Raw genomic sequence first — 27,319 nt, 5'->3', positions numbered from 1 at the left:
ATGCGCCCTCTACCCAAAACCTGGCAAATCGCTGCCCGTCTAACTTGTTCGCACTCTATACAGATTTATCTAAATACCAAACGTGGCTGTCTTCAAAAATGGCAGACATTCTACCACGAGGTAAATCTATTTTTCAGAATACCTTTTGACAATTAAACGCCAACCATATTAGTAGGTTTGCCAGTTTTTTTACGAACAATGTAATTTTTTTTTTCTTATTATTGTGTTTTATATATTTTTTTAAATTCGTTCAGCCTCATTAGACTGAACAAATTTCTCTAGCCATTGCTAGAGGGAGAGCATTATAAAGACTAAATATATAGCCTAAATAATTTTTCAATTTCGCTGTTTACATTCAAGAAAGTGGAAAATGAATCATGTGCAGGCGCAATTGGAGCAGTCCGCTACGGGCGCTGGTTTGCCAAGGCGCCAAGAAGCTGAGGAAAAAAGGCGTTGATAATATCTGAGCCTAATACAGTATAGGCTTTTACTAGCGCCAGGCACCGTTTATCTTAGGGCTGGCCCTGAATACATGATTTTGAAGGAAATAAAAACATAAGCAGACGTATGATTAGGTAAAATTATAATTGATTTAAAAAACATCATGGTAAAGCCTTCTTGAACCCACCTTCCTTGTACCTGAATAGATCTGCCACCTCTGCGTGTTTATTATTATCTTCATGTTAACTAGGTAAAAGAAGTTTTTCAAGGAAGATTTTCAGTATTGTTACTTGTGCAGAGTTTTAGAATTTTTGATGTTTCTGGCTCTTCAAGAAAAGGTGAATTTATACATTAATTTTGTTTAAATTGATTAGATGTTAAATTGATGAGGAATGGAAGAGATAAGATGTTGAATATGCGGAAGCGAAAGGATTGATATACGAGAGGATATTTGTTTAGCGAGGGATAACCAAAAAATATGGGATCAAAAGTTACAACTTCGAAGGACCCTGTTGGGGCTGTTTGGCTCGCTGCTGGAGCGAGGCCACGTATCAGTCTGCACTTTGCCGGATGTGGTCCTCCGCAGTTGCAGCATGAGACGGGCTCATCTCTCGTTGTTTTGGGCATTCTGCAGAAGCATGGTCTACCAAACACTTCACAGAGCAGTTGCGGGATCCGCAGCCAGGTGAATGGCTTATTCGGCGGAGACGGTCGTCATCCTGACCACCTTAACGGCCGGGAAGCCTTGTGCTCCGAGGTCCTCAGCGATTTCAGCAGTATTCATGCTCCGAAGACCCTTGAACACTGCCTTCTTAAGCTTATCAGCCTCGGCCGTGTAAGTATGGAAGCTGTGAGCCTTTGTTCGCAGCCCGTTGGGCCTGGCTGAGGGCGTCTGGGGGCCGGGCTGGGTCCGGGCTGGGTGACCTCCGGGTCCTCGGGTCCTCGGAGCGGGGCTGCTGGGATGCGGGGACCGTGTAGCGTATGGTCCCTGTTTTCTGTCTGAGTGCCAGCTGAGTTCCAATCCTCCAAAAGCTGGAATTACAGTATAATTTTAAATTATTTTCTGCTTTTAGTTTTAGTGTAGCCATCAATTACCAGATACCAAGTGTATTTATTAATATAAATCACAATTTGACGGTTTACTTTCCCCCTGAATAACAGTTATATGTGTTGATCCCTACAGGAGCCGGATGCAGGGTGAGGGGGTCTGCTGGTGTCTGTCGGAATATCTCCGACTGCCCGATAGCAAATCAAGAGATTTCGCTTGGAATCCTACCACAGGTACAATTATTTTTAATGTTTCAAAAAAATATTTACATTTAACTAAGAATGAGGGACTCCACACAGCAGACTTTCAGGAAAATAATTTTCATCAATGCCTATGTTATTTTTGGGGATGCTGTGTGGGGGTCCTTCTGAAGAGAGGAAGGGGTGAAAATGAGTCTTGAAGAGACCCATGTTGTTGGAGGGAGGAAACTCCAGAACAAGTCGTGGAATGCCCCATATATGTCAACCATGCCGAAGGGATCAATGACCCTAGGTGAGTTCCTAGGAGCATCTTCCATTTAATTACTATGCTAGTGCTCTATATATTGCATTCGTTTGTTAAGATGAGGGAATCTATCGAACGGACCGCTCGTTACTATTCTAGAGTCAAAGTTTTTAAAAGTATTTTGGGGCTCCAGACCAGACGTGGCATTAAAACAGTAGGGCATATATGCGCTTTATGAGGGTTAGCAGTTATGTGTGCACTATCTGCGGACCCTATTCAGTTCGCCCAGATTCTGAGAAGCTAACTTGATTCTGTCTTCGATATAGCTCCCGTTTTTGATCTGGTCACTTAGAGTTACACCAAACATATCAATGGAATGCATATTGTGAAGATTGCTTCCGTTGAGGGATATTTATATTATATAAGATTATCATTTTTTCCCAGTACTGCCCGCCCCCTGGTGAAGAAATCTGCTGTGAGGAGCCAACTTGCCCACCTCTGCCACCTTCGACTGTCAGCCAGCGGAAAACTGGATCAAAGGCCAACGACTGTAAGTTACATTAGACTGCATTTATTATGGCCCTTCTTATAATTCCCACATTTGAGATAACTTATTTCCTATTTATGTATATCATCACAACCTCCCTCCTCTAGTGGAGCTGTGCTGGGCATGTGACATGACCTACAGACGACCGTCGAAAAATAATGTTTTCTCGTTGTTTGCAGATTGCGTGGATCTTGCTGAGAAGATGTACCCTTGCCTGAAGAACGGATCCAGCTGGAGCAGAAGTGACCTCTGCGGACCGGAGCCGAATCAACGGGAATCAGGGTACAAGTTGATCCTACTCGCTAAAGCAAGACCCTCGGAGGTCCAAAGATATGTGAGTAATATACTTAAATTGAAATAATACAGTGCTAGAATAATATTATTTCCACTATTGAAGACAATATTAGCGACTTTTATATGACAATTTGAAACAGAAAAATCCGATAAAGATTCTGAAATTATTTCCCCGAGCCTTTTTCATCTTTGGGTAATGCTGGGTGGGGGGTATTTTTAAATAAAGGAAAGAGAGGAAGTTCAGGGAAGGAAAATAAATGAGGAGTGGATAGAAATCAAAAGGTCAGTGTGTCCAGGAGTGACGTATGTCTCACTGCGGTGTGAGGCGATGGGAAGAGAGTTCAAAGTTCTCGGTCTCTCCTGATCCGGTCCGCTATGCAGCTGGTGGGCAGACGAATCCGCCGCCAAGACCTGGACAAACTTCATCCCTGTTAAGCCCCCGGCAGCCGTAGCTTGCGTTTGGGGTGACTAATGGCAGAGGTGTTGGATAGCAAAGGTTCCTGGGGTGGCAGGCAGTATTCAACCTCCCAAATATCATATTATTATTAAATATTATGTAACGTTTTTTTCAGGCATTGGATGAAGGTGTGCCTTTCTTTGGCGTCACTGTTTATCTGGTGAGTGAGCGCTGGCTCCTTGTCACAGGAGCAGCCTTGGACGAAATTCTAGGGTAAGTTCCAGTAGTAAGTTGCAGCGTGCTTGTGCTTGTAGGGTGGACTGATTATTCTCGGAGATGCAACTTATATTCCTCTGGCTGGTACCACTAGTACTGCACATCTTAGATAATTTACACTTTACAAATTTGAGCAAACCGTTTTCCTTGTCGGATAATAATTAATATCCAGAATGCATGTCAGTATTGCTAACAATCACTGGAGGAGATTAGGGTGTAACAGGGTATCCAGCACGGCCAATCCGTAAACCCTTTATCAATGTCATATTGACCATCTACTGTAGCAGTCTCTCATCGCTGAAAGCATTCCGATTGTCTGAGTTTCTATCTGTGTAATAAAACACACTACTAGAAAAATATAAATACTAATTCTTGTGAATTGGGTTGGCTGTAAGAAATAGGAAGTACCTATCAACTAAACCCCTTTTCTGCATACCAGTACAATGCATTTAAATGTGAATATTGATTGAATCTATTTAATTATATGATGGTTTGGATAGAATAGCTCACTGTGTTTTACTTAAATCATTACCCAGGTCAAGGGCTGATGTGTGCCGGTGCTCATACAGTCTTTTCTTGTACAGGCAAACACGTCTCGTACACCATTTTAGGTTTCTTTTATGTATTCAATAATGTTATTATAATTCCATTTATAAAATCAGTTTAATCATAAATGAGAAGGCAAAACAGCTGTCCCGCTTAATAATAATTTCACCATTTAAAATTGGGTAGCTATCGCTCGAATGGTTCGAAGAAGTCTATTCCTTAGAAAACAATGAGAGCCCAGATTTGAACAGTTGACATAGCAATGTGTTTGCACAGGGCAAATTTAGCCCTTTAACTTACCGTGGTCGTTTACTAAGTCTAATCAAATGTCAATAATTGAAAAATTGTATTTATTGGTTGCAGTTTACCTGGTGAGAATAGGACCTATCCTCGAGAACAGGTGTTCACTATTACAAGGAGAGTGCCGCATCCTCATAATCTCCTTTGGAACACCACAGTCGATGATGTAGAGCTGGTGGAAATGGATAAGTCGTAAGTATCAAACATCTTCTATTATAAAAGAGATGTTGGTTAAATAACTAATAAAATTAAACATAATAAGTTAAATAACTCGACCAATTGTTGTCAAGCATCAAACATATTCTGCAGTTTTAATTCAGGCCTGAAAGGGGTATACGTATAGTAATTATTATTATTACTTGTTCATAGTGAATTAAAATAATGATTATTATTCCAGGACATGAGGAAGTTAGTACAATCCCACGCGTCTTATATATATTTTTAATAAAAACAAGTAAATCTAAAAATAAACAATTACGACTGTCGGACGTGGTCTTGAGTGAGCTGGGGCCCAGCGCTCTTTCAGGAGTGGCGCTTGGCGCTGGTAGACTGCGGTCACCACCATGTTTTTGGAGGCCAGAACCGGTGTCTCTTACCACTGTCGAGCGTAGCCTTGAGTGAGCTGGGGCCCAGCGCTCTTTCAGGAGTGGCGCTTGGTGCTGGTAGACTGCGGTCACCACCGTGTTTTTGGAGGCCTGACCCGTTGTCTCCTACCACTGTTGAGCGTGGTCTTGGTGAGTTCGGGCCCAGCGCCCCCCTTCAGGAGTGGCGCTTGGCGCTGGTAGACTGCGGTCACCACCATGTTTTTGGAGGCCAGAACCGGTGTCTCTTACCACTGTCGAGCGTGGCCTTGAGTGAGCTGGGGCCCAGCGCTCTTTCAGGAGTGGCGCTTGGCGCTGGTAGACTGCGGTCACCACCATGTTTTTGGAGGCCAGAACCGGTGTCTCTTACCACTGTCGAGCGTAGCCTTGAGTGAGCTGGGGCCCAGCGCTCTTTCAGGAGTGGCGCTTGGTGCTGGTAGACTGCGGTCACCACCGTGTTTTTGGAGGCCTGACCCGTTGTCTCCTACCACTGTTGAGCGTGGTCTTGGTGAGTTCGGGCCCAGCGCCCCCCTTCAGGAGTGGCGCTTGGCGCTGGTAGACTGCGGTCACCACCATGTTTTTGGAGGCCAGAACCGGTGTCTCTTACCACTGTCGAGCGTGGCCTTGAGTGAGCTGGGGCCCAGCGCTCTTTCAGGAGTGGCGCTTGGCGCTGGTAGACTGCGGTCACCACCATGTTTTTGGAGGCCAGAACCGGTGTCTCTTACCACTGTCGAGCGTAGCCTTGAGTGAGCTGGGGCCCAGCGCTCTTTCAGGAGTGGCGCTTGGTGCTGGTAGACTGCGGTCACCACCGTGTTTTTGGAGGCCTGACCCGTTGTCTCCTACCACTGTTGAGCGTGGTCTTGGTGAGTTCGGGCCCAGCGCCCCCCTTCAGGAGTGGCGCTTGGCGCTGGTAGACTGCGGTCACCACCATGTTTTTGGAGGTCAGACCCGGTGTTTCTTACGATTGTCAAGCGTGGTCTTGAGTGAGTTCGAGCCCAGTACCCTCCTTCACGAGTGGCGCTTGGCGCTGGTAGTCTGCGGTCACCACCATGTTTTTGAATGTCAGACCCGGTGTCTCCTAGTTAGGTAAAAATTATCGATGCGCTGCCGTGTCTTCTCTATCCAAATATTGTATTGGAACAAATGTTGGGGCATGTTAGACACTATGCTGGTACTTCTCCTTTGTGGTTCAATACCGCCATCATCCGAGAGGTCTTCGTTGATGATGTGCCCTAAGTATTTAATATTCGTTGATGCATTTATTGTCACCCGGGGAGCTATTTTTCCGTGGTGGAATGCAATCAGTTCCATCTTCTTCGGGTTGTATATCATATTGTGCTGCTTTCTGTATTCTTCACAAATATTTAAAAATTATCTCAATCCCTTAATGTGAAATTAATGGCAAAGCTTAATGTCAAATCACTATTTTGATTAATCTTTATAACGAATTAGTGTACATTATGAAAACCAAAAAATATGCTTTAGATAAATCTAAGGTTTTCCTATCGTTTCGCTTGAATAGAATACAAATAAAAAATTTTAAATTAATCAGTAAAAAATATAAATGTAAAGTACTAAAAAAAATATTTTTTCAATAGAAATGTATGAACGCATAAAGGAAACAACTTTACAAAATACAGTATTATAGCTAAGATTATCTGTGACAGTTTCACTTGATTAACTTTTTTGCTTTCTTATAAAGATAATTACAAAATACATAAAAACCAATTTTTTGCTTGAAATCGAACGTTACTAGACTCCGTTTGTCAGGCGATTTTAATGCCTATTACCTTCAATATAAGGTATACCGAGAATATACACATTTTTGGCTTGTAGCTTCCTCTTAATTGAAGAAGCTACGATAAGCGTATCGTTAACAATCGTAATAGATAAAATGAAAATTCTTTTACTTTTAATAATTTTTTAAATATTTATTTTGAGGGATTAGTAGGATTTATAGGCCATGTTAGGAGTTCTACCGAGCCGAACCCTCTGATATGAAAATATCTGGAGTGGGTGAATTATTTTCCCATTTGATCTCTGGTGGGTGACGTGTTGTTCTTGTATTGATTTGTATTTATTAATATTTATAATGCACTTGCATAATGTGGGAAGATTTAACCCGGACATAAAGCCGGAAAACAGAAAATTTATATTAATATTATATTTTTTAAGTCTGGTTTTAAATATATCGATAGATAATGAGAAAAAATAGATTTTCAGTGTAGTAGAGGAAATTTTTATCCCACCAGTTTTTCAATAATTAATATTAGTATTTACTGCAACAGTATTCCAGTTTGCTCCATGAATTATTATAACATTAAACAGGTCTGCAAATTGACATTTTTGAATTTATTTTTATATGGTAATGGTTGAATTATATGTTTTGCGATCCATCACGTAAGGATTTTCCGCAAAACGCAAAATACTGTGGGATTGCCTATCTTAAGGCGCAAAACGAAGTTTATTGCCTTATGCTTATGGTAACTTGGCATTGATCTTGGATAAGTTAAATTACAAGGAATTCGAGTGGACAGTGTGTGGGGATCTTAAAGTAATTTCTATGATACTTGGACAGCAAGGTGGTTACACAAAATTTCCCTGTTTTCTTTGTGAATGGGATAGTTATGCCAAAGCTGAACACTGGAACCAGAAAGTGTGGCCGAAAAGAATTTTTTTAATAATTTTCCCGAATTCAGCAACCAAAGATACATGGGAATTACCTCTTATTTCAAAGAAGAAAAAAAACGTTGCAGACCTGTAATTATCGTCAGCATAAGTATTATGTTTTAGTTTGTCTTTTATACGAATTTGTCATTCACATAGATGATCAACAGCAAAGGTACCTGTGCAGTACCTTGTTATACGCCGAAATTACCACAATTTTGCGTACATAAATGATTTTTTCAATGGAAGAAAATAGAGCTAATATTAAATGATGTATGAGTAACTCTGGCGCGTTGTTTTAGCTTCCCGTTCAATAGAAGATTTATGCCTGTTTGCCTCCACACGCCCCAGGACTCCGTGGAAAGCCTTACACTCAACAGGAGGGACATGTTTTCTACTAATAGCGTAAGTTTACTTGTTTCATTCCAATTTATGAATAATCAATCATGTTTCATCTATATAAATACAAGCTACTAAAATTAAGTTAATAAATCTGAAATTAACAAAATATAGGTAAGAATCCACGAAACTTAACCCGTCACCACCACCAGTTTGATTTAATTTCAACCTATTGGGCTCGAATTTATATAATAAGACTCAAATTAACATATCTCATTCCTTTTTGTCTTCTCCACTACCCCCTCCGGTACCTGTTGTGTTCCCACAATCAGTTCTCCAACTCGTCGTGGAAGGAGATTTTAGAGAATAAGTTCTCTATATTAAATCAGGGATTTATTCAATACTTCGCGTATTACAAGAGTGACTTTGATGGCGACCTAACTAGGAGCTGGCTAAATGAGATCTGCAAACACCATGTTTGTCTGGAAGCAGCCTAACTGGCCCTAGTGACTACTGACTACTAGCTGCCATCTTCCAAGAAAGCTCCTTGCACTGTCCTCTATGAGTGCATCTGTTCAGCTCTTAGCTAACTCACTTCCCAACAGTGCCCCTCTCCTCTCTTGCCACCATAATGATGATTGACGTGTTTGTCATTTGGAAAAATATAAAACGCTTTGGATCCCTATATCTCGGACACCCTACGACGTCGTCTAAGACAACGAAAGTCAGTGAAAATACTGTATATTCCCTTTTGTATGTACATGTTATCTACGACGAACGTGTTACGCGTCCATTTACCATTGCTTCCCAAATGATGTGACCATCATTTAGTTGTTCCCAAATAACAAAACATTTTCGCGAGGGCCAAATAGCTTCTATTTCCCTGGTAAACGATTGTTTGCTAAGATTTGGCGGTCAACATATTGCTAAAATAATAAGGCTGTCTTTATTTGGAAGAGTAATTACTCCAAAAACAGTTTCAAAATAATACGATTCCTGTAGTTTTTGTTTGAATAACAGATTCTTGTAACCTGGAATCTCGTGCATATTAGTTAGGTCAGCTTGTATGTTCATTTTGCTAAGCATTAAAACATCTTCATTCTCACAACAAGTATTTAAGTATACATGTCCCTTTATTTACATTTGATTTAATATTTACAAGAATACAAATTAAATCCTATTTTTTTAATTCGAATCTACCTCTGAAGATCATTGGTCCTTATAAATTCTACTTCCGAGTCTTCTTCTATATAATTAGTAATTGCCATGTTTTCCTGTACATGTGCTATTCATTTGTTAGTTTACTGCAGCCTTTTTTGGTTCCTACATCTAAGTATTTAACAAAATAATAGTAAAGTGCTTCAAGGAATTAAATAAATATTAAGTAAAACAATATATTTTTCAGGAATCTTGAATTTAAATGAAAACAAATAAGATTAATTGTGTGAATTATAACATGAATCAGTTTAACAGTGAATGAGTCGCTAGATTGGTTTTCCCACACATTAAGAATAACAAGATTCAATAAATCTTTGGTTTGTGGTTAAAACTGTAATATTAACAGTTTTAAATATGTTCATAAAATCCCATGTACAAATGGGTGATAAATTTATTCTTATAATATGTAAGGTTTTCTTTTACTTTTTCAACTACCATACTAGACTAATGCCCGTGTTAAGTAAGTAAGTAATATAAATTAATTTAAAAAGACTTGTGAAAATTGAACAATGTTTGTTATAAGTTTGAATCCGTTCAATGATCTACAGGAATATATTTTTAATTGAGTTTTATTTTCCAATGTACATTTGTTAGGTAGATTTGGTTTACTTTGGTACCGGTAAATACAAATGATTCGATTGTGGACTTTCCCTATTATCTTTGTTTGTTATGTTGATGATATTTTTGTAATTTGGTCAGTTGTTGGCATCACACAATTAGATACTTTTATTAATAACCTTCATCAAAACCTTAAATTTACACTAGAACATAATGACAACAGCAATTTAAAGTTTTTACAGATAAATATTAGTTTAGATAATAATATAGTGATAGACACATTTGCTCATCTCAAATTTTTACGAGAGTCATTTTTGATAAATCTTTATCAGTACACTTTGTTATAAAATACAATCCTATTACACTATCAATCCTTATCTCCTTTCCTCAAGCTGAAACTAAAGCAATTAACTTTAATAAGTTTTGGCCTTATCAGGCATTAAAAAGTTACTTTGTTCAACCATCCTGTGGTGAGATGAGGATGATCACCACTAACTAATGACCCCTATTGAACACATGTGGAAAATGTATAATTAAGCATAATAAATGGAAAAGTTTGTTACCGGTCATATTTTATATTAATGCCATCCAGAACTTTGCAGATTTTCTGCGCGCCAATACTCGGTCCTTGAGTAATGTTCGGGATGGGCAGAGCATGAAACTGTCACCAAGGCATGGGCACACAAAGGATTACAGGTTCTACTAATTGTAGTGAAATGAAAGATGATAGTTTTGTTTTTGCACATTATAAATCATGGAGAATATATTTAAGTTAACATGTTACATATTATGAGTCGGCACTTACCCCCAGGGATCAAAAATTGGTTTTTAATTCTATCTAAACTGACTAACCACTGAATAACGGGAAGTGAGCGGGGAGCTTCTATCCGGCCGGCGGTGGTCTGTCCCAGACGGATCCAGCTGGCACCATCAGGGCTTTGGTCCGAGAGTAACGTTTCCAGGAGACGGGTCCAGCGTCTCCGACAAGGTGACTGATAAGCGATTCTGGAGCGTAACGGGTCTAGCATTTATGGAGCGAATCCATCAATTGAGGAGCTGATCGGCAGATTACTTGAGCGGGTGCCGTCTGGGCGTGTGATTTTATTATCCGTTTCTCGTTTAGAAAAATACGGCTTGTATAGCGCCACTTGAGGTAAATGCTTCAATTCGCGGAATCCGCGGAATACCGATTTGCGAGGGATCGCGTATATAATCTTCAGTAGAACATTTGTGATTTTCACGAGCACACACACGGTGAACCATTATACGGACGTTTATTTAAAAGAACCTGCACCGACTTGGTTTTTGTAAAAAAACCGAATAACCCGCATCAGGAATACTGATGTACACGTTTTTAATACGATCGCCCATCCAGGGTAAAAATGAATTATAATCTAATTGACTGTGCGGTCAATACACGGCCGCCCCGCTCGTGTAACAATTCCAGAGTGCCCAAAGAAAAGGAGACGGAAACAAACAATAGACTCCCCGGCGGTCTATGTGTTGCCAGACCGTGCTCTCTATAATTTTAATCGAAATTAATGCTAACAATGGTACTTGTTCTGAAGAGGTGTTTTAAATAATTACTTTTAAATAAGACTTAACACCGCTTCATAACATTACCCCCCGCGCCACACAAATGTTTGTCCCCAAACATTAATACAACCCTAAAAAAAACTACAACTGCAATAACTAAGCTTGAAAAGATCCTCTGGGTTTCTAAAAAAAAACAATCAACAATTATACATGAGCATCATAATTTGTAAGATAAGTAAGGAATAAGACAAAATCTACGATTTGGATAGCAAAACTTATGATGAATGGGTGTGCCGCAGCTCCAATCGCACCCATCGAGCGTGCAGCCGGATGGTTGAGCCTGCGATTCAGCCATTCTAGAACTTAAAGATAACTTAAGATTAATGTAACTTAATTACAAATTTTAGAAGATATTACGTGAACGGAGTCTGCAAGCACCCACAGTATCGGAATACCGGGTGATGATAAATTGACGATTGTCGAAGACTGCCGTTAGCGTTACATCTGTTACGGAAAATATTCTTAAATAAAATTGTAGGTAAACCTGTAGGTATATAAAAAAAATATTATTGTTCTTCTCAACACATCTAAACAACTTAAGCGTTAAAGCTTCACTGGCCCTTTAATAGGGCGATAAGCCACTCAGGCAACACTTTTTTAGGGAGGTAAACCAACCCTCACTTTTCACTGAGTCTACTTCTCCGTTGGAGATAAAACACACTTCGAAGAAATTCTATCTACTCTACCTGACCTGGTTATTGGGTAAGTTTTTCGAAGAGAATTTATACAATAAGACAAAATAATCATCCTTGGAAAGCATTATTTCGTAATAGTAGAAAAACTTTTAACCTTTACACGCACGCAGGTGTGTAAGGTGGTTTAATCGAGTGGAACTGTCAACAACCAATCTTATAGATGTGGTGCAATTAGTAGTAGTATACATCCATTGTTGTAAATGGTGTCATTGGTCGAAGATTGTATACATCCATTGTTGTAAATGGTGCAATTGGTAGAAAATTGTATACATCCATTGTTGTAAATGGTGCGATTGGTAGAAAATTGTATACATCCATTGTTGTAAATGGTGCAATTGGTAGAAAATTGTATACATCCATTGTTGTAAATGGTGCAATTGGTAGAAAATTGTATTATTGTACTAATTTATAGATAAAACCTACTTTTACTTAATATAACTAAAGTTATAGAAGGAATTTACGGAAAAGACATATGCTGAACCAGCTCTTATAATTGTATCATTAATTACTATGAAATTATTAAACAAAATATCAAGAGTACTACCATAAGTATACCATTTCCAAACATGACAAGATAATTATAATAAACTAAACAAAAATATATTTGGTAAAATTCAATTCTTAATAATAAAATTTTAAAAACTGCTTAGAAAACAAAGATGTACTGGACCGGTACATCTTCACTTTCTAAGTAACGGGCGAACGTATACAATATGCACATAAGTATATATTAAGAAACCTAGAATATACGGGGATAGTGGGAAAGTATCACCGTGCATTCCAAGATTTGGGCAGTTTATATATCCCATGCTACCTAACTTTCACTTGTTTAGTCAAAGCCATATTTCACGTCGTTTTTTTTTTTTTTTTTTTAATTATTGTCTTATAAGCTTATCTGAACAACATCATTGTCGTGTAACAAACTCGAGTAGGATACTAGAGTGTTATACTAAATTTATTATGTTTCTTTCTATTATTTACCGATTATACTAACCATTTTACGTAATTTCTATATTTTCTAAAAGAAAATTAACTAGGACAGGACTAAAGACTGTCATAATGCTGGGTCGCTCCAACTCGGGTGATCAAGCCGCTTTGTGCTCCCGTGCATTGAAAAATATTTGAAATATTAATTAATTGAGAGTACTTGGTAGGGTGGCCAGACCCACCAAAGCACTATCGGAAACATATTAATCCGGTATATTTTCTGACTTGACGATGTCTTTCACGTGAAAGTTACCAGTTTCCTTACCTTTGAGGTCTGCTAATGTATAGATTAAGTCTGATTTTTTCTTCACGACTATATTTTGCACAAAGCGTGGAGCTAGTTTCTGTGCAAAGTAATTTAAAGCGTTTGATTGGACGAAATTTCTACGCCAAACCCTGTCTCCGACTTGAAAACTAACATGTTTTCTCCGCAGGTTATAATGGTTTGCTCCTTTTTGATAAGCTTTTAGTAAAGCATCTGAGACTTGCTCATAAACTGATGACAGTTCTTCTAATTTTTGTGCGTAGATTCTCTGACTAGTACAATTTTGTGAATTAGATTCCGTATCAGCTATAGGGTTACGATGCAAATCGCCGTCTAATATTTGCTCCCGACCATGCATTAGAAAATAAGGTGTAAAACCCGTAGCGCAATTTACGGAATTGTTCATAGCTGATTGTATTTGTGGTAAAAATTTTGACCAATTACGGTGGTCTGATTCAACTAATATCGATAATGCGGTGCCCAAAGTTTGGTTATATCTCTCTACCACATTATTTTGAGGGGTATAATAAGAGTTATAAAACGGAGGTGGTATATTATAATTATTTAATAAGTCCTTAAATTCTTTGGATACAAACTGACGGCCGTTATCACAAACAATGGTGCGCGGTACGCCATGTACAAGAAAGATACTTTCTTCTAAACTCTTCACAATGCTTCGCGCGGTACCTTTGCGCAACGGGAACAGCCAGGTAAACTTTGAAAAAACATCGACACAGGATAAAATAACGGTAAAACCAGAGTAACTTCTCGGTAATGGACCTACCAAATCCAATGATAACATTTGCATTGGACGTGTAACTTTTTTTGGATGTGATGAAATACCGTTAGGTGAGGCCGTACTGATTTTGTGGGCCTTACAGACCGTACAGCGATTTACAAATTGTTTAATGTCTCTGTACATATTTGGCCAAAAATACCGTAATTGTGCTTTTTTATAAGTTTTAAAAACGCCGGGGTGACAAGATCGAATAGACTCGTGAACACTACTTAAAATGTCTAATCTTTTTTCTTGAGGAATTACTTTTTTCCACGCAGTGTCTTCACACAGTGCTAAACGAGTTTTCGTGTGACGAAATAGTTCGTTTTCCCGAATTTGGAAGTTCTGAAAACGTTGGGGAAATTCTTGACAACCCTTCCAAATATTTTGATACCACTCATCTTGAATATTTCCTGAATCTATAATGGAGATTTCGGCAAGATCCATTCGCGAAAGGACATCTGGGACTATGTGTTGAGTACCTTTACGATGGATTACATCAAACGAGAATTGGGATAGGCGTGAACTCCAACGCGCGAGACGACCGCTGGGGTTGGACAGAGAACCTAACCATTTTAGACTTGAGTGGTCGGTTACAACTGTAAAATGAGTTCCTTCAATGTATGGTCTAAAGTGTGTAACGGAGTCTAGTACGGCTAAAAGTTCACGCTCAGTTATTCCATAATTACGTTCGTGAACGTTTAAGCATCTCGAAAAATAAGCAATAGGGTGCTCCTGTCCATCTATAGTTTGAATTAATACCCCCCCAATGCCTACGGAGCTTGCGTCACAGTGTATAGCGAAGGGTTTCGAAAAATCTGGACAACTTAAGACTGGGGCAGAAGTAAGTGCTTGCTTTAGTGCAATAAATGCGGATTCAGCTTCCGGTGACCATTTAAAATTACTAATTCCCTTTTTTGAACCAGTAATACTTGTTAAAGGAGCTGCAATGCTTGAAAATCCCTTGATAAACCGTCTAAAGTAACCGCACAGGCCAACAAATGCCCGAATTTGTTTAGCATTTTTCGGTATAGGAAAATCTTTAATACTATCTATCTTACTTGGATCAGTGCGAAGTCCCTGGGAATCTACCATATAGCCCAAGTATTTAAGCTCGGCTTTACAAAATTCTGACTTTTTTAAGTTAATGGTGAGACCCGCGTCTCGTAGACGTTCGTACACCCGATTTAACAAGTTTAAATGTGACTTCAAGTCTTCCGATACTAATATAAGGTCATCTAAATAGCAAAAAACATTATCATCGAAATCAGGTCCAAACAATGCATCCGCTAGTCTTTGTAATTCGCTAGGAGCATTTTTCAAACCAAACGGCATGCGAGTGAACTCAAAGAGGCCCCGCCCAGGAACAACAAATGCTGTCTTTTCACATGATTTTTTGTCCAAGGCTATTTGCCAAAATGCCTTGGAGAGGTCAATCGAGGAAACATATCTGGCACCGCCCAGTTTATCTAGGATACGCGCAATATAGGGAAGAGGGTAACTATCACGTACCGTGACGTTATTAATTTTTCGAGAATCAAGGCAAAATCTAGCTGTTCCGTCTTTTTTTGTTACAATTATTACTGGACTGGACCATGGTGAACGAGAAGGTTGAATAACCCCTAATTTTAGCATTTCATCAACTTCTGTTTCTAATTGTTTCTGCCGTGCGGGTGAAAGAGGGTAATATCGCTGTTTGATGGGTCCTGTTGTAATTATTTTGTGTTTAACTAAGTGTGTTAGACCTAGCCCCTTTTTTTCAAAAGAAATTGACTCGAATTTTTTAACTATTTTAGAGAGTTCCCTGTTCTCTTCAATAGTTAGGGATGAGGCTGGCCGAATAGCCCGCAACCCACTAATATTTCCTTCCAAAACAGGAAGAGTAGCTTTCGAAAACAGTTCCGGTGCGATGTGGAACTCCTTCCAAAAGTTAACTCCTAGAATAATTGAAGGCGACAATGTCGGGATGACGTAGAAAAGAATTTCCTTTGTGGATGATTTATACGTGACCGGCAATGACATTGTCCCTAAGACTGGTTGGTTTGAACCGTCCGCTGTATAAACACTAAACTTAACTTTAACTAACTTAATACCTATTTCCTTAAAAATTTTATAACTATTGCCTCCTAGACATGACAATGAAGCGCCGCTGTCTAGCATTCCGCTGTAGAAATTATTTATAATATGTACATTAGTATAAGGACGGTTATCATTTTCAATAGCCATCTCCCGTGGCAGCGGGCCCACTGTTCCGGTTGATGGGGATGAAAGAAATTTATCAACTATTCGGAGCCAACTCTCCCACTCGCTTTTCCTCTGCGCCAAGGACGGCTTGTAGCAAGAGAGACTCCGACCTAGTTTTTTGACTTTTTATGAGCTTTGTCATTGATAGCTCCCACTTTAGGATTGTTAGACCTTGAATTTTTCTTCCTGCAATCTTCTATAACGTGTCCCGATAGTTTACAATATGAACAGAATGGTTTATTGTAAAACGTTCTAGAATTTTCGTGTGCAGTTTTTGTATATGTGTTAGAAGTAGAAGAAGACGGTTTATTGTATTTATAATTATTATCTCTGTTTCCAAGACTAACTTTAGTATAGTTGTTGGAATAATTGTTGTTATTTGGTTTTCTGTACTGATTTTGGCTATAACCTTGGTGTCTATGAATATTATTATTATTAGGTGTTTGTCTAGCAGTACTATCAAATTTCTCAGGTTTATTAGTGACAGGTAAGTCTACTTTTGGTTGAGAAACGTTGAAAGATACGAAATCATCCGACAGTGTTGCATAAGATTCCAAGTTGCCTGCATGAGTAGTCAATTGATCGAATGTCGATATATCTCTTGAGACTAGTAAATTTGTATACATAGGCAATAAAGCTTTTTTTGCCAACCGCAAAAGTTCTAATTCCGGTAGTTTAGCTTCAAGCATATTGTTTAATGACTTCATTCTGAGAGTGAATTCTAGCACTGACATACCTTTAGGTTGTGTCATGTTAAATAGTTTTACCTTAAGATCTGTTTGAAGGTCGTTTGCTTCAAATTGTCTTATCAAAAGTTTTGAAAGATCGTCCCATTTCAAATCCTGAGTGTAAATAGACCTGAACCACAGGAGTGCTAAACCTTCTAAAAGATCAGGAAAAACGCGTACAAGATGATCCTGGTTAAAATTTTTTGTCCTACATTTCTCCTCAATTAATAGTAAGAATTCCCTTACACTACTTTTTCCGTCATATTTCAGTTTCCAACCGTCTACGTTATTTGAGTGTGAGTCTCTATAAATAATCTTCGTTTGTTTAATTATGTGGGCTTTCTTAATGGTTGTGTCGTCTAATTCAGAATCCGATGATTCAGAATTCACTTCACTTATAGCAGGTATTTTAATCTCTTTATTATAAGCGCGCGCCTGTAAACGTAACTCATGAGAAGTCGACGATGGATCAATATTCCTGTCTTTAAGTTCTTTAATGAGAACCTCCTTCGAAGCCCCATTGATATTTGGTATTGGTATTGGTGAAGACATGATTACGTTCTTTGATGTTCAGATAGAAAGAAAGAAGTAAAGGAAGAGAAAAATAAAACAATTATTGTTAAAAAAAAAAATTAAGGTATTTAATTTTTTTTTGTTTTTGTTTATAAAACAAAAGAAACTCTTCATTGACGGCTGTAGTATCATTAGTCGTAATAATAGCTCAACTTCTATTGCACAATTGTGAAAAAAAAACAAAAAAAAAATTGTTAAAAAAAATATGCTCCACCCTAATGAGAATTGCGAAAAATGGACCACCCTATTATATTGTGAAACGTTATTAAACGTCGGCCTAATGTAATTGTCAATCAAAGATATCATTTAATTTGGGCGAGAAAAAAAAAATGACGTAGGTATGTATATAAATAATATTGAGTGTTTGTTGACTTACGAGTAATTAAAACGCATATCGATTGTAATGTGGACTTATAATTTGTATTGTAGAACGCCGACATAAATGTTTTTAATATTATGTATATTAGCGTTAAAATCTAATAATATTATAAAACGCAAATATGCCTTGATCAAACAAGTGAATGACATCGTAAAATAATCGTAAATAATTATGAATTAGACAGTTTGACATAACCTCCCATATAATCATCTTGTTTACCAATTAGTGTTGACATAAAATTTGACAGCTACAAAAGCATAGATAAATCATAGATTTCATGAAAGATGAAAGTTTACGCAAGATTTTACCATAGAATAACGCAAATTATGAATTATCGTTACAAGAATACTGAGTGTATTTGAGGTTATGAAACAATATTCAAATCACTAGACATATGTGATACAATATTATGTCAATTAATCATGAAACATTTCACCAAAATCAGCACAACAAGCAATCACCACGAGCCAAAACACGTTGAGGCGCCAATTTGTTACCGGTCATATTTTATATTAATGCCATCCAGAACTTTGCAGATTTTCTGCGCGCCAATACTCGGTCCTTGAGTAATGTTCGGGATGGGCAGAGCATGAAACTGTCACCAAGGCATGGGCACACAAAGGATTACAGGTTCTACTAATTGTAGTGAAATGAAAGATGATAGTTTTGTTTTTGCACATTATAAATCATGGAGAATATATTTAAGTTAACATGTTACATATTATGAGTCGGCACTTACCCCCAGGGATCAAAAATTGGTTTTTAATTCTATCTAAACTGACTAACCACTGAATAACGGGAAGTGAGCGGGGAGCTTCTATCCGGCCGGCGGTGGTCTGTCCCAGACGGATCCAGCTGGCACCATCAGGGCTTTGGTCCGAGAGTAACGTTTCCAGGAGACGGGTCCAGCGTCTCCGACAAGGTGACTGATAAGCGATTCTGGAGCGTAACGGGTCTAGCATTTATGGAGCGAATCCATCAATTGAGGAGCTGATCGGCAGATTACTTGAGCGGGTGCCGTCTGGGCGTGTGATTTTATTATCCGTTTCTCGTTTAGAAAAATACGGCTTGTATAGCGCCACTTGAGGTAAATGCTTCAATTCGCGGAATCCGCGGAATACCGATTTGCGAGGGATCGCGTATATAATCTTCAGTAGAACATTTGTGATTTTCACGAGCACACACACGGTGAACCATTATACGGACGTTTATTTAAAAGAACCTGCACCGACTTGGTTTTTGTAAAAAAACCGAATAACCCGCATCAGGAATACTGATGTACACGTTTTTAATACGATCGCCCATCCAGGGTAAAAATGAATTATAATCTAATTGACTGTGCGGTCAATACACGGCCGCCCCGCTCGTGTAACAATTCCAGAGTGCCCAAAGAAAAGGAGACGGAAACAAACAATAGACTCCCCGGCGGTCTATGTGTTGCCAGACCGTGCTCTCTATAATTTTAATCGAAATTAATGCTAACAATGGTACTTGTTCTGAAGAGGTGTTTTAAATAATTACTTTTAAATAAGACTTAACACCGCTTCATAACAAGTTACTGGTAAACACTTTACAAATTTTTGGTTTTGGTTATTTCAATATTTCATATAAATTACAGCGCCCTTGAAGTAATTTTGATATATGTTCCATTTGCTATCATTATTTGTTCATGCTTAAATTTGTGCGAGTATTTTTAAAGTTAAGTTAACATTACTAACTTAAATAAATATAGAAAAAATCTCATGTAATTACTTAACTTTACTTCGTATGTTTAGAAACACCCAGTCGCTTGCATGATACCTACCTACTACGTTTGTTTGGAAACACCCAGTTGCTCGCATGATACCTACCTACTACGTATGTTTGGAAACACCGAGTCACTTGCATGATACCTACCTACTACATATGTTTGGAAACACCTAGTCGCTTGCATGATACCTATCTACTACGTATGTTTGGAAACACCCAGTTGCTCGCATGATACCTACCTACTACGTATATTTGGAAACACCCAGTCGCTTGCATGATACCTATCTACTACGTATGTTTGGAAACACCCAGTTGCTCGCATGATACCTACCTTCTACGCACCTCTGCGCGGTGGTGAGCGCTGACACGACGCACAATACTACAACACATTAGTATGATTAGTATTATGCCAACGCTGACGTTGGGCGCACTCTCATTTTGTGAAGGTGTTTCTAAAATACTGAAAAATTATGATTATAAATTATTTGAACCTCACCTACATGATGACGTATGGAAGGATAATATGACTGAATACTTTCGATTTCCATACTTTAAAAGCCCATACGCCAGAAAAATGCATGGGGTCGTCGGAAGACCCAATTGGTTACAGACGTTTGGCATCCTGGTCTGTCAAGAGTTAACGCTTGGGAAGTGTTTTTTTATTAATAAGTCTGATAATAATTAGGTGCTTTGCTTCTTGTATATAGTCACAGCCAGCGGACCTCATGCCCCAAGAGGAATGCAGCAGGCTCTTCCCTCCTGGCAGTCGACGCGCGCCTGAAGGAGTCACGGACGGACACCTATGTACCATCGCCAATACGTGGCAGTGTGTAAGTATAATAAACTCCTAAAGCCTCTGACATTTTGAAATGTACTCCACAATCTCTGTGATTCGTCAGAAGTTAGATTACGCGAAAATTTTTTTAAATTAATTGTTATCAAGTTTGATTTTTAGAACTCCATGTTAATAAAAAAAAACTTTTATATATTCAATAGTATTATTAATAAATTAAAAAAATATATATATAAGTTCTGATATAATTATTACTACGCTTGACAGCTGTTTCACCCTCTGAAAGCATTTTAAAAATATTACCAAAAATACCCTTTGATAATGCCTTTATAGGGCGAAGCAGATATCGTGCATAATATTAATTACACATTGGAGGGGACCCACCCTTTCCCGACGGCTGTGTGAGGAAACTGATTGTTTAACCTCCTTAGCCGCACACGTCAGGACTCTAATTTTTTTTTTGTAAAAAGAAGCTACATTTATTTTAAAACGAATCTAGACCCTCCAATGTCCCTGCATTCATGATTGTTAGTACGAAATAATGTATGCATACTTACATTAATAGTAACACAAAATAAGAACACATATGAAATGTGTTCGCCTGGTGGTTTGGCATCTAAAATTAAATAATAAATAAGGAGCCCAAATTTTATAAGTGGAAGTATGATTGAAACATAAAAAATATACAAGCCGCGTATCGAGGGCAGTTTACCCCACTATCACGGGGCAGTCCCGGCAAGAATGAGCGTGGCAAGCGGCCTGGCCACAACGATCCCAAGCACCCGCGTCCCTTAGCCAGTTTTCCGAGAGTACCCTCGAAGAAATGTAAATGGGGGGAGGGGGGGAGATACTCCCAAAGACCCTAGGGAATGAAGTGAGCCTCAGGTCACCTGAGGCAGGACGGAAGGGGACCGGGCTCGCGCAAACATTCCCCAGGCCCGCTCATGATGCCGGGGGAGGCACCCGTGGTTCGTGGGACAGCCGCCCCGGATTAATGTCACCTTACTGGATGCAGGAACAGGGTCTATCCGCCCCCGTGGTGGGGAAACGAACAATACAGTACGATAGAGTTCAGTTCGACAACCTATTCATAAACCAATTTGTTAGGAATAAATAAAAAGGCAAATAACAAACGTAGAAAATAAGTTGTGATCAACAACAAATTGACCGTTCATAATAGAAAAAAAAGAAGGGAAAAAAGATTAACATAGTATTAAAGAGCTAAATCACAAAAATAAACAGTATTATCATTATCAACGCGTTCCTAATAAATAAATAAGGCCCAAATTCAAAAGTAAAAGGAAGAATGTGCATAAAAAAAAAACAGTGTAAAGAATTGGCAAAAACGGTGTAAAAGCCAGTATACACAATAAATGAATAAGAAATAATAAAACAAACAAATAAAATAATAAATGCATTGCGATCATGCCATAAGACAAAGAAAGTAAAACCAATGAGTATATAAAAATAAAAATAAAACATAAAGCAATCGCGCATAAACAATATTAAATTTGTTATAAGAGGAGTAACCGTGGAGTGACAGGAACAATACGCTTGGCACCTGAAACAAAGATGATTTTAATCTAAATCAGCAACTCTAAGCACAGGCCATCTCTCTACCCAGGACTTTACAAACTTTTTGAAGCATTCAAAATTTTCTCTGTTCAACACGAGATCGGCATTCCATGCCGGTCTTGTAATTCCTCTCAAGCCATCCAACATTTCCTCTCGGGCATCCTTCATCAACTCGCAGTGCCACAGAATGTGCTCGGCTGTCTGGTTAGTGTCACCACATGAACAGTTCGGATGAGGAGACAAGGCGAGACTATGTAGCCGCCCCCTGAGCTCCCCATGACCGGACACCAATTGCGTCATATAGTGATCCAGTTTTATGTGCGCCCCTTCCATTCTGCTTTTAACTGAAGGGAAGAAAGAGAAAGTCAATCTACCCTTCGTCGACCTATCCCATCGCTCTTGCCATACACTCAGCGTTCTATCTCGCATGGCTTTCAATAAGCCAGGAAGGGACACCGCTCCACCGGGTGTCAGTTCGACTCCCAGGTGGACAGCGGCCTTACCTCTTGTCAATGCCTTTTTTGTCAAAACTTCCCTTATTTCCAAGTCAATCGGCAGTGTACCAGCCAGAACCGGTAATGCATCATTAGCCACAGTCCTATATGCGCCCGAAAGAGCCAACAGGGGAGTCCGTTGGCCCCGCTTGAGGGCCAAGTGGATCAATGCATTATCCAGCCGGTGCTCTCACACAGAAGCTGCATACGAGACATGCGTCACGTAAACACCCCTATATATGAGGCGAAGTGCCGGAGTCCGCAATCCCCACTATTAATTACACAGCAAAACTTTTTTTAAATAAACATTTTTTTGTAAGAAACTAATAATTAATAATATTGATAAGAGATGACAATAAATCAAACCCCCGCCACTGGAAAACACGCCAACCAGACCTCTGCATTGGTTCAAACTCTACGATTGCGTTCAAGCTCCCATCAAAAAGGCTGACTTTTGGAGCAAAAGTCAGTTCTACAGAGGCTGCAGACTCCAGGAGTCAGAGTCAGGAACCAGCACTGGAGATTATCCACCGCTTACCCGCCCTGGTATAAGTAACAGATGGTTACTCCTGCAGTTACCAGTAGTTAGCAGCCAAAACTACCACGGACTGGCATTACTGTTTTGCATTGTTGCTACATCTCTGCTGTTCCGTAAGCCTATTTACTACCGGGCTTCTTGTCAATATATTATTACAAGGTTATTTATTTAACACAGGTGGTCGGGGGGAAAAGTGCACAAACTTTGGGAGACAAACTAAGATTTTGGCTGCGTGGGACTGGCATTACTATTTTGCGTTGTTGCTACATCTATCGCTCCGAGCCTAAACACTGCTATAGCCTATTTACTGCCACTCTTCGTGTCAATAACTTTTATTTTATTCGCAAAGGATACCATAATTTAATGTATCAAGCTGTTTTAACTTTAAAAACTTGATTGTTTTAATCAAAACTTGTTAATGTAGTGTGTCTGTATCTCGTGTGGATTTATGAAGACTTGAAGTGTGTTAATTTGTGCGTAATTACTGTGACAATACCTTGCTTGACCAACGAAGATATTCACTAGGTTTACGGGCTAAATGATGTAAGTGCATATGGAAAGTGGACATTTTAGTTGAATTAGAAAAAAGTAACGATATTAGTGAAATTAATAATAGTTAAATAATTGTATCGTCCAATGTAACTAAATTTGGTTACTTTTAATTCAGTTCTCTTTTCGAATTTGGTTTAAGACATACGATATTGTAGCATAATTGAAATTGTGAAATATTCGGTCAAATATTATGTTTACGTGCGGCTTGAATGGACATGGGAAAGTTTATACTTCACTCTAAAGATTTTTAGAAGTTATATCTTTTTGAATGGGAAAAAATTGGAATTTCTTAAAAAGTTAATTATCTTTTTTACTCCTATCATTCTGCAAAAATTACCTGAAAAAGTAAGTGCACTTTACTCCCTGATTCCCACTTGATTCCCTGGTAATAAATATGTTATGTTCGTTAAAAAAATTGTAATTCTTAATCATTCTTTCTTGTAAACTTGTGTATAAAGGCTTATTTGGTTTAACCCTCTTGTTGTTTAACAATTTCTATAATAATAGAAATACCTGTCCCTTAGTAGATGTATATTTGGTGGCTAGTTTGTGTATTGGTATAGTCCCATTACCTTACGGACGGCTCTTGTGCTGCGCTCACCGCTCGAGCCACCGAGCTTTTCTCTGCACAAAGGCATCGCTTATTATTATATTCCGACTCTAATGTGTGCATTGCAGGGTGGCTATGGGTTCTTCCTGACTGCTAGCAATGGACATAGGGTGGCCTGCACACGGCTGCTGGTGGGGAAGGTCGTGAATTCTACTGCTAACAATATTGAAGACTTAAAAAATAACACCTGCGAACAACTGTACTTCCGCATTTCCCCCTACGTCTCCTGGGTGGAGAGCGTCGTATGGCCGTGACTTCGTGACAAATAGAAATGGACATAAGGTGGCCTGCACACTGCTGCTCGTGGAGAAGGTGAAGAGCGTCGTATAGCCGCGACTTCCTGACAGCTTGAAATGAACATAAGGTGGCCTGCACACTGCTGCTGGTGGGGAAGGTGGAGAACGTCGTATAGCCGCGACTTCCTGACAGCTTGAAATGGACATAAGGTGGCCTGCACACTGCTGCTGGTGGGGAAGGTGGAGAGCGTCATATAGCCGCGACTTCCTGACAGGTAGAAATGGACAAAAGGTGGCCTGCACACTGCTGCTGGTGGGGAAGGTTGAGAGCGTCGTATAGCCGCGACTTCCTGACAGCTTGAAATGGACATAAGGTGGCCTTCACACTGCTGCTGGTGGGGAAGGTAGAGAGCGTCATATAGCCACGACTTCCTGACAACTAGCAATGGACACAAGGAGGCCGGAATGCAGCTTCTGGTGGGGAAGGTGGAGAGCGTCATATAGCCGTGACTTCCTGACAGGTAGAAATGGACATAAGGTGGCCGGCAGACGGCTGCTGGTGGGGAAGGTGGAAAGCGTCGTATAACATATACATGTACAACCATTAATGTGATGCAATTGATGCCGAAAATTGTAACATCACCGATAGCATTTTTTAAAAAAATTTTTTAATATATTTTCTCCACACAGGAGGCCCTGAAGAAAATAATTTCCCTCTATGTCATCTTTGGGGATGCTGTGTGGAGGGTCTTTTTGTGGAGAGGAAGGAGTGAACATGGGTCTTGAAGAGTCTCATGTTGTAGGAGGGAGGAAACACAGAGGCCGGCAGTTCATTCCACAGCCGAGCTGTTGAACTTAAGAACGAATCTTAGAAGCGACCCGTTCTCATGTGACAAATGTCAACTGTGTACAAATGTTGGGCGCGCGTTTGGCGTGTATCCCGACTACGCACCGGTGCCGAAGGGATCAATGACGCTAGTTCCTCAGAGCATCTTCCATTGTAATACCGATAGAACAAGGACAGCATACCTACCTGACACCTGTGCTCTAAAGATTGCAGTCCGTTTGTTAAGATTGGGGAATCTATCAAACGGACCGCCCGTTTTTGCACAGAGTCTAGGGTTTTTTCAGGTATTTAGGGGCTCCGGACCAGAGATGGCTGCCAAATTCGACAGTAGGGCGCACTGAATGTAGCCGTGACTTCCGCCTGTCCGCCCGACCACCCGACTTAGATTAGATTGTTTACGATGTATTTTGTCAGTGTTGTGATTGCATGGAAGACCGTACCCATTTTCAATGGGAATGATTAGGGAAGATTATGTCTGTCTATGTAATTTATTTTTGCCTTTTCAAGCATTTCGTATTTTAGAAATGACATAGGTCTGTGATTAAATATAATCTTAATTGACATTGTTCTGTGATTAGAAATACCTTTAATTGACAAAGGTCTGTGATACCCTTAGATCGCCCTTGTTCGCAGTATCCTGGAATAACGGTTGTATAGAGAACATTAATAAATAAATAAATACAATGCTTTTCTTCCGAATCGAACCCAGGATTTCTGTTTTACCGGGACAACGACTCAACCAACTCGGCCATTGGGACCTAATTATTTTAATATAACCAAGTTTTCCCATATTTTAGTCTTCTATCTGTTTCTGTACGGAAGAAGTACTAGTACGGCAGAGATCCTGAGTTCGATTCCCAGTTGCGACCTTTATCTTTATTTAATTTTTCTGTGTCTTGTAATTTATGCGTGTTTTTCGGTTTCATGTTTTATTATCTTCCAAAGTTATTCCCATAAAATTGATTAAAATCTTGAATTATTTTTATTTTTTAATTTTTTTTATAGTTTTTCACGTTGTCTTAGAATTAAATACTAAATAATGTATTTATTAGCAGATATGATAATTTAATATTTGTGACATTTCTCTTATAAACTAATGATGTTGCAAACTCGCCAATTCCTCGGCAACATGGTTTAGCAAATGATACCGCCATTTTTAATGTAACAAATTCGATGTGTAAAACTGAAACAATTTTTTTTTGTGAAGATATTATTTCGGATAGTTTCAGTTTATAATTCTTATTATTTTTTAACCAATTGTAAGGAATTTATTTTTGCAACCAATGTTCAACATTTTTTAAATTATTTTATTCAATGTACTCAAGTAAATTATAATAGAAATGAAAATGTAAATGATCTTTTGACACAACCTTGCATTCGAATACGCGTGTGTTTTTACCTGTTTTATATAGATGTCACTTGTGACAGGTAAAAATATGCTTTTTTGAAATACAGCGCTACATGTTTTGCTTTTTTGAAAAACAGTGCCATCTGTTGGACCAACAGAAAAAAGAACACGCGCTATTATTTATTTTCATTCACAAACATACTGAACCGCAGCATCTCGTAGCAGGTATAGCTAGTAGATAAATAAATATTATAAAAATGCTGTGAAAATCTGTTGTAAATAAATTGCATTTACGTTTAATTATTCTCTGAATTTAACTTATTTTGCCCTAATCCAACTTATTAGCTTCGTCTCATCTTTGGGGGGAGGATACCTTTTTAAGGTAAGGAAGTTCTAGTAAGGAAAAGGGTTTGAGGGATGGGTAGGAATCTGGGGGTCAGTGTGTCCAGGAGAGAAGTATGAATCCATCCCTCTCACTGCGGTACGAGGCGAGAGAGTTTGGCTGGAGGGGTCGAAGGGTCTCCCTCAACCAGACGCTCTTGACCTGGCCCGCCACGAAGCTGGTGGGCAGACGCATCCACCGCCAAGATCTGGACACGCCAAGACGTCACCCCATCGGCCGTAGACCACCCCTCGGGTGACCTATGGCGGGGGTGGTCTCCTTCCTCTTGTTGTT

At 39.1% G+C, this 27,319-nt stretch overlaps 1 protein-coding gene across 1 annotated transcript; it reads left to right on the top strand.

The window, feature by feature from the left end:
- On the top strand, positions 1-26,612 carry LOC149408989 (serine protease persephone-like). The gene is made up of 9 exons (XM_089650251.1): positions 1-120; positions 1,625-1,722; positions 2,378-2,483; positions 2,660-2,814; positions 3,347-3,444; positions 4,357-4,485; positions 7,844-7,946; positions 20,358-20,480; positions 24,281-26,612. Exons 1-9 carry the CDS (start codon positions 99-101, stop codon positions 24,464-24,466), a joined length of 1,020 nt encoding a protein of 339 aa, XP_089506377.1. The 5' UTR covers positions 1-98; the 3' UTR covers positions 24,467-26,612.
- Positions 26,613-27,319: the final 707 nt, after the last annotated feature.

This window comes from Hesperophylax consimilis, unplaced genomic scaffold (genome assembly GCF_061612785.1).
Source record: "Hesperophylax consimilis isolate HC1 unplaced genomic scaffold, BYU_Hcon_1.0 scaffold_39, whole genome shotgun sequence".
NCBI classification, from domain to species: Eukaryota; Metazoa; Arthropoda; class Insecta; order Trichoptera; family Limnephilidae; genus Hesperophylax; species Hesperophylax consimilis.
This window is presented reverse-complemented; position numbering and strand designations above follow the sequence as displayed.

Bases quoted from the DNA above. Each gene is read 5' to 3' on its own strand.
- LOC149408989 (XM_089650251.1), top strand. From the start codon at position 99: ATGGCAGACATTCTACCACGAG. The intron at 4,486-7,843 runs GTAAGTATCAAA...GCGTTGTTTTAG, and splicing joins CTGGTGGAAATGGATAAGTC to CTTCCCGTTCAATAGAAGAT. The intron at 7,947-20,357 runs GTAAGTTTACTT...TCTTGTATATAG, and splicing joins ACATGTTTTCTACTAATAGC to TCACAGCCAGCGGACCTCAT.